This window comes from Engystomops pustulosus, chromosome 2 (genome assembly GCF_040894005.1).
Source record: "Engystomops pustulosus chromosome 2, aEngPut4.maternal, whole genome shotgun sequence".
NCBI classification, from domain to species: domain Eukaryota; kingdom Metazoa; phylum Chordata; class Amphibia; order Anura; family Leptodactylidae; genus Engystomops; species Engystomops pustulosus.
In genome coordinates, this window is record NC_092412.1 from 46,454,079 (window position 1) to 46,463,032 (window position 8,954).

The window sequence follows — 8,954 nt, forward strand, 5'->3', positions numbered from 1 at the left end:
AAGTGAAAAATGGAAACACTTACTAACACTGCAGCATTTTTGGGAGTTTCTGAGGTCCTGTAGAATAACTGTAAATAACACAAGATTAGATTTTTGCTGATAACACACATTTTAGCTATAAAGAGGTGGAGGGCAGGCATAGCCATGGGCCATGGATTAATACTTGCATCATACAGAGAACTACTCCTGCAGCCGGTTGTCTTACAGGTAGACAATGAACAGTGAGAAATGGGTATGGCTGAGCTTCAGGACACGAGATTTCTTAATAAATTTCTAATATTTAAATGGTCACTATTTTTCCAACAAACTTGGACTAAAGCAATAGTACAAGTGAACACACGAAACTCTGTAATATATGTTATCAGTGTCAGATTCCATAGAAGTCTGTGGAAAGGGTAGCAAGTCACAGCAGCTAGGTCTTCATTGTAAGTTTACTGACACATCACAATAAAAAAAGCTGATACTCACCTTCCCCTGCGCTCCCGTTCAGCCTCGGTTCAGGCCGTCACTGCTGTTTGTATACATAGACTGGCAGTGATGTGGCCTCGACAGCTGTGCATCTGCTACAGGAGGAGTTACTGGATGTAGCAGGCGCGTGGTTGTAAAAAAGACTGGCCCGCGGTGACAGCCGGCACTGAGGCTGAACAGGAGCACCATGAGAGGTAAGTATATGCTCTTAATTATTTTGTCAGCCCTTGAAAACTTATATAACACGTATTTTAAGCACAACAACCTCTTTAAGTCTTGTTCACTTTGAACAATAATTTTTTTCCATTCAATGCGTTTTATTAAGGTATATAACATCCAAAGGTGCTGGGCAAAGGAATTACATTTTCATTATACATAATAACTTTCCCAGCAATAAAGGAATATCACCAAAAATGAACATGATAAAGCAATCATCACAATACAAACCCTCACTTCAAGGAATAAGACAAAACTATGCTAGCATGCTAACACCCGAACAATAACTTTTATTATTAAAGTCCCCCAATGATTAGCTGATCTTTATGTATAACGTATGACAAATCTTTCCTAAGCAGGACGATTGTTTCAGGCTTCTTAGTTAACCCAGATTTCTATAGTCCAGAATTTCAGTAGAAATTTTCTAATCCACAAACCCTATAAAGTGTGACATTAGAATGGACTAATACAGTAAATACTGTGATTCTGTTTCCTTCTTGGCTTTAGTAGGCATGACTGATTGTCTCCAGGTGACATTTTAGGTTGCTGTAGTTACCTAGTTCTGTTGAACTGAGTCCAGGGTGCAGCAGGACATGTGTGGCTCCATCTAGTACTGTAATCCTTTAAAGGCAAAATTACAGAAATCATAAACCTCTATGGAACTTTATGGAAATCAAACTCAAAGTCTATGTTTATGGTTATGCTGAAACTATACTTCACTTGTTTTGTAGGTTTCAACAGGTCGAGAGTGGTACATCCACGCGATCTACACTGTAAGGTCCAAAGAGAACACCAACAGAGGCATCGGGAAGAGAAGCTTGGAATACCAGTACCATTCTATATTGAGTGCTGGCACCTCCGGAGATACCACAAACAGTCGTAGGAAGAGAGATGTCAACGAAGTCCCAACGGCTGCTCAAGAAATTGGCATCGACAACAACAGAGGAACCAACATCCAGCATATCATTTTAGAGCGTAGCAACAAAAAGATCATTCCTGAGAAGGAAATCATCCTAGACGGCATAATACCCAGAGAGCTGAACAAAAAAGAAAGTGAGATTAATGTGGTCATCATCGTGGTGGTCATCGCCGCCATATTGTTATTAATGGCCTGTGTGATAGCCATTATTTTATTCATGCTAAAACGAAAGCAAAAGTCGAAAAAGAAAGAAGAAGGGCGAGAGTCGGGAAGCAGCGAACCCATGATGCCTCCACGTGGATACAGTACAGACAGCTCCGAGGTTTGATGTAGTGGATCCATGAGCCAACTCATGTACAAGTGCCTCGAAAATAGTACATTTTCAACTTTATAAACTCTTTCCAGAAAACAAAATACTCTGTGCCCCGTGGTCCGTCTACTCTTCAATACCTCATGTATGTTTAGGGTTGGAAGGACTATCGGGAGCACCAGTGGGACCGATACATCAGTACAATGTTGTACAAGCGGGATTCCTGACAACCTGAACTCATGCACTAACCATGAAGAGGCGCAAAAAAAACTGTAAATGAGGATTTTCCTCTTCTATTTCTTTTATATTATTTAAAAAAACAAAAATATGCAATGGTGCTGATAGCTCACATCTCCATTCACAGGAGAGCTCCTCCATTAGAGGTTCAATGATCCTACTCTACGTGTCATCCATTAGAGGTTCGATGATCCTACTCTGCGTGTCAGTTTCATAAGACTTTATACCCGTTCTTGTAAAGATTACTATATGGAATTTTTCTCCGATTTTGTGATACGGAAACAGTTGGCACGGTCAGTTACAGCAGAAAGGTGAACTCCATCTTGGAAACCAAAGATTCTTCTTAAAGGTGCTAGTTTAGGAAAATATGGTGTATCCAGCCCAATATAAGATGATACAAGAGCAGTAGAATATTATGAGGTTTACAGGAGGATGACTTCATTGCACTGATCCATCTAGAAGTCCTTCTTTCCCGCGATTTAGTTATTGATAATAGGACCTTGCCTTGTCTAAAGGCTACATACAATAAATAAAATAAAAATTGCCCTTTAAGAACAAAAGGGGTTGCCCATGAAGATCTGATTGGATGCCATGGGCAGCTGCTTACCTCTGATCACGTGATTGTCATCTGAGCTCCCACAAGACACTGCTCTCTCGTAACATAAATTTAGCTTTAGAATGGGGAGAAAACATCATATTACCCAAAAATCACTACAAGATAAGTCAGAGTATTAAGAAGGTTAGCCTCATATTGGAATGACTGGTCTTCTTCAGGATCACTGCGGTGGGAGAAGTTCAGGCTTTAGCTGCCGGACTCGCCATGGGTGGTGTTTTTTGTAATATCTTAGATAGTTTTTCAACAACTTCCAGAAAAATGATATTTTTCCTGTAAAAAAGAATTTAAGATCTTTAATTCTTTTCAGGTGAATTTGTAGAACTTTGTAGAAGATGTTCAAATGTCAACGGCTAAATCATTGATTCTGTTATGAGAACCTTTGGCCAAAACTCTTTGCGACATATTTTTTGGAAATAAGTTACGGGGGATTCAGTGGTCTGAGACACTAAAGTATGAGGTGGCCAAGAAGGTCCTTCTTGAGAGGGATGGATAGTTAGGGACCTTTATATAAATTAGTGTTGGGGCCCACAAGCTTCAGTCTACACTAACATACATAACCATCACTATAAAGATATTTGACTTGAATATCGAGAGTTGTTCCTCAGAGACGTACCGACGTTCATCCAGTATGGTGTTATTCTAGATTAGTGATTTTTATAATAGGTTATATGGATGTATCCTGTATAGCACCATAACATGTACTGTAGCCACTAGAAATTAATCTAAAATTACAATACACAAAAAAAAACGACATTTGATTGGCTGTCATTGGTACTACTGATATATAGTTGTCAAAGGGGATTACGAGATAACAGAAACATGGCTGTTTTTTCTTTAAGAAATAGTGTTACACCTTTACCGGAGTTGTCATTGAATGAACAAGGCTGTGATGCAGTACCACCCACAACCTGTGGACTAGGGTGGCAGAATTTGAGGGGAATAGCAACCAGGGTCTCCTAATTTTGTACAATCCCTACAAAAGGATCATTTTAAAGGAGTTTTATGACATAGCTGTCTTATAGAATCTGTCTTAAAGAAACTGCGCCACTCTTGTCCCAAGGTTGTGTTTGGTATTGCACCATTCACCTAGATAGGACAGAGATACAATGCTGCAAGAAATCAATTTCTTAACCCCTTACAAAACTAAGCCTAAGTAGCTGTTATGTAACCCTTTAAAGGAAAAAAAACATGTTTCTTAAACAATCTAAATGACTTCTGAAATTTAAATGATTGTTTTTTTAGATTTTATTAGCATTATTTTTAACCACTGTTGCTGCTGCTTGACAAAGAAAACCCCTGGTGTACGGCGACACCACGTCAGATATTCGTTGTAGATGCTGTAGGGATCTTGTCAGTCACACAAGACATGGTTCCCCAGAACCAACAATAGGACTGATTGCCAGAAAGTAGGAAATATTACATGATTTTATACAAAAGAATCTGCCGGGAACAAGTAATTTATTATGGTGGCCATCATTGAGCCTCTTGAGAGCGTGAGAGAGATTTATCAGACGTGTCTGAGAGGAGAACCAATCAGAGCTCAGCTTTCATTTTCCCAAAGCTGTTTATAAAATGAAATTTGAGCTCTGATTGGTTGCCATGGGCAACTAGTATAATTCTGCTCTCAAACGCTTGTGATAAATCTCCCCCATGTGTTTATAATGAATAGCGTGTTATTATATGTTACCATTGTGCACAGTATATATCAAGTTCATCATACCCTGTAGGATTCCATCACCCCTTTTTATTCTGATATATTAACTTTTACTCATCCATTTGTTTCTTATTAATTCATTGTTATTGGAATATGATTAAAGGGGTATTCCAGGCCATTAATATGATAAAGTCGGGGAGTCTGACACTTAACTCCCCCCCCCCGATCAGCTCTTGTAATGCGCCATTGAGAGTTGCTTCTTCCTCTCGGGCCTGTGGTATCACGTCCATCAGCTCACATGGTCACCTGGTTGTAGTGAATAGGACTGGGCTGTAATACCAGACAAAGCCACTGTAAAATGTATGGTGCTGTGCTTAGTAGAAGGTAATAGGTAATCATCTCCTCTAAAAGCTGATTGGTGGAGTGTTATGTGCCCTATCCTATTAATAAAATTATCAAGGGAAACCCCTTTAAGCCCAGCCCTAATTCCATATTTTCCAGTTTAGCTTTCATCCTATTTATATATTAACCATAACTACTGGTCAGTGTAGATATATAATATAGTTAATGTTCTAATTTGACTAATTTTTAGCTTTTTTTTTCGCCTCATGTTTGTGTTGTACATAATAAGTCTGCGACTACGCATCCTATTTATCCTAAAAACACACAACTATGAAACCAGCTTAAACCATCAATATGTAGTAACTCTATAAATAACTTGCCACCTAGAGAGAAGGGAAGCGCTGAGATTAATCAAAATCCCATGTTGGAAATAATGGGGGGTCTACATTAAAAAGAAACCTACCATCAAGATCCATCATGATAACCAGGGGCACTTACTCATAGATCCAGGCACTGTGACTGTGGTAATCTTCTTATATTTGTTATCCAGGGCCTCTATCCTTCTAAAAATCAACTTTTGTAATTATGCTAATGAGTCTGAAGGGTTCTGGGGGACATTACCAAAGCTCCTCCCTGCTGCTGCTGAACAGGCAATCTTTCCCTCCCCTATGTTCCCTCCACCTTCTGTAATCTCACACAGTGGGACGGTGAAGTGTTCCTGCACAGTGTAACAGCTTGTGAAGCTACAGCACGGAGAGGCCCCTGAAACATCCACCACAGTCCCTCAGACTCATAAGCATAATTTTAAAAGTTGATTTTAGAAAGAAGGAGGCCATGGATAACACATATAAGAAGATTACGACAGCTGGATCTATGAGTAAGTGTCCCTGGTTTATCATGATGGATTTTGATGGTAGATTTTCTTTAAAGGCTTTCCAGGTTATCACCAATTTTCAGGATAAGGGATGTCAAGATGATCGGTGACTATCCAACTGGTAGTACTCCCACCGATCACCGAATACTACTCCCACCGAATGAGACCCCCAGCCATCCAGAGAGTAGGAGATCCTGTTCTAATTATTTTTATGAATCCACATAAAAAGGTTGTTTCTTTGTAAACACACAACAAAATAAACTGATTGTAAGATGAAGCTTGTATCACATGCAGCCCATTTAGGATTTTTTTTTTCTTTCACTGAATAGGAAAAATACATTAAAATCTACAGATTCTGCTAGCCACAATAACACACAGGCTAGATCATCCTGTATAGTGTGTCTGGTATTCACTTCTCCAATATGGAAATACAGACACTGAACAAGCAGAGGATGCTAATACACTTCACAAGCTGGAATTTCATATTAATACTAAAAAAAAGTAATTAAAGGGCTTCTCTGGAGTTTCTCTTCTCCATGATTACTATTCTAGCATATACTACCCCCCACTATAAACCAGAAGCGGCCCCTAGTCTACAATACTCCAGGCACTTGCCTAAATGGCTAATACTATTACAGTACAGCTGTAGGGAAGTGTCTGACTTGTCATGTCGAGAACTGGATAAACCAATCCGCCTGGTGGTCACATCTTGTCTCTGGGTCACAGCTGAACTTTACCCGAGATTGGGCAAATCCCTTCTCATTATCAATCCAGCAAAACCCTAAAGGTCCAGCTCAGTAGTAGAGTTACATGAAATAACAGTATTCACACTGGAGGGACACAGTGCAGTTTTAGGTTACAAATTAAATATTTAGGATCCTTATCTATTATTATCCAAACTCTGTATCCCTGACAGATTCCAGGAATGTTTTTATCTTGGTGTTTTAGATCAATTTATTTAAAAAAGATTTTTAGAAACGGATTTTGGCCTTTGTATAATCTACAAGAAAAGTTGAGAAGTTGTGTATAAACACGTTACATCTTGTACAGTCTGTCTTATAGTTCAGAGCTGCATTCACAATTCTGCTGCATGTCACGCCCCTAACATAATTTGGTTTGGTTGTGATTTTTTTGGATATTACCATCAAGTGCATTGTGTTAAGGTAACACTTCTTAGAAGCATCTGACAATGCTCTGTACAGACCTATTAGTAGCAGCAAAAGCTGGGAGATTTCGGCTCTGAAGCCCGTGCAGGGGTGAACCTACACTATAAATGGTGCGCCCCTCCTTCTAATCATCCAATCCATTAGCTATAGATCATGTGTTTTTTTTTGGTGTGTGAGTTCGCCATGCAGTCTCACACCCATGCTGATATCTGGGGCAAAGAGACACTATTATTATCAGGTCCTGCTTTGTAGAATTTAGGGTGATGCCTTGCGTTTTTGGTCCGTTTTTTAAGCATGCGTTTTCAGTCCATTTAAAAATGTGTGCGTTTTTAAAACGCATCAGTTTTTGCCCGTTTACCATGCGTTTTGCTGCTTGCAACCTGTTTATCTATTAAGATAATTGGGAAAAACAGTCAAAAACTGATGCGTTTTTAAACAGACTGAAAACAAATGCTTAAAAGCGGACCAAAAACGCATGTGTGGCATCACCCTTAACTGTGCCCCTGAGAACGCTCCCACCTTCCTTAAGGTGGTGCTGCCTGAGGCGAAAGTCTCAACTTGCCCCATGACAGGTGCACCCTTGAGCCTGTGGAATAGTGAATGCAGCTCTGTAGTACACTACTATATAGGCAATGCAATGCAGTTACAATGTCATCCAGCGGCTTATATAGCTTCTCTGTATATTAATTCCTATCAGAGATGAAAAAATAAAATTGACCCTTCTGAACGACATCTGGGAGAGGTTAATGTCAGTAGGTTCGTTGCAGATCTATCCATTTTCTATGCCAGTAATGATGTTCCTGTGCCATATATGGACTATATCGTCTTGATCCGCCTCTGAATATGTGTTCTTCTTCATTGGAATTTTTGTTACACTTTTCTTATTGTTCACAAAGACGATGATTAGAAAATAATTTGTAACTTGGACCCAAACTCACTGCGGTCTGCAATAAACCTTGTGTTATTTCCAGTCTTCTGTGATGCATTATGTCGTCTTATCCACATTATAGACACTGATGTAATAAAACTTGTCACACGCCATTATACTAGATCCTTGTACTGTGGTACCACAGGTATATGCTGCAGGCTCGAGGAGTGGACATACATAGAGGTGTAATAAAAGACTGATGGGCCCCAGAGCAAAAGTTTTTAAAAATAAGGCCTCCCCTGAAAATAACTACCTGGACATGAAGTGCTGACAAAAAGGGGATAATTGAAGAAAAGTGCTATGGCTAAACATGAGAGATTGGGGCCAATGATTCCAATAGTAATGGAATGGAATTTCACAAGAAATTCTGCATGAAATGTAGAGTTGGAGAATTATAAGGATGTTAGAGAAGTTGATTTTTGTGTCCAACAATAAATGTGAATTATTTTTCATGGAAATATAAGACATCCCCTGAAAATAAGACCTAGCACCAGTTTAGGGATTTTGGTGCACGCGGAAAAACCGCCGCATTTAAAAAACAAAAAGTGTAGCGGAGCTTGCACTTACCTTCACTCAGCCCGGCTCAGTGAACTCCAGTGCAGCAGGAACTGCCTTAGTGAATCCCGGCCGGACCCGAATCCACCGCAGAGAACGCGCCGCTGGATCGCGAATGGGCCGGGTAAGTAAATCTTCCCCACCGTCTTATTTTCAGGGAAACAGGGTATGTATTTAAGTGCGTATCAGTAATACATACATCAAGGATATATCCCGCTGTATGAGTGGGATGTGTTCTAGACTTCCTACACGTTGGACACGAGATATGCAGCCAAACTAAGCTGCTTAGATACAGCAGCTCAGTTCTATGTAAGGTAGATAGCTGTACACAGTAAAAACTAATTATGCTTAAGTTACATCTGGATTCCTGAATGGTAATGGTAATAAATGAGTAAAAGGAGAAGTCTCTAAGCCTAGAAGCTGCATGGTTCTCTATAACCTCCAATACTTGACCACATACTCACCTACTGCTACTTCTGACATTTAATGGTTAATCATATTGGGAAGCGTGTCTTGATGCTTACTAAATCGTAGTGTACAGAGTGAGGTTTAAAGTCTTACAATGCTTAAGCCCTAGGACTTCAAAGGATAGATATTTAGATTTTTTTTAATAATTAATTTTTTTATTATAGAAAGAAAGTTTTTGCAATAAAAGGCAATGTCCATATG

The 8,954-nt window shown here is 39.5% G+C and overlaps 1 protein-coding gene across 1 annotated transcript in view; it reads left to right on the forward strand.

The window, feature by feature from the left end:
- Positions 1-3,367, forward strand: part of FREM2 (FRAS1 related extracellular matrix 2) — a 134,689-nt gene extending 131,322 nt beyond the window's left edge. Inside the window, exon 24 of the mRNA XM_072134448.1 lies at positions 1,416-3,367. Within this exon, the coding sequence (XP_071990549.1) occupies positions 1,416-1,931 (516 nt within the window). The 3' untranslated portion in view covers positions 1,932-3,367. The remainder of the gene's footprint in view (positions 1-1,415) is intronic.
- Positions 3,368-8,954: the final 5,587 nt, after the last annotated feature.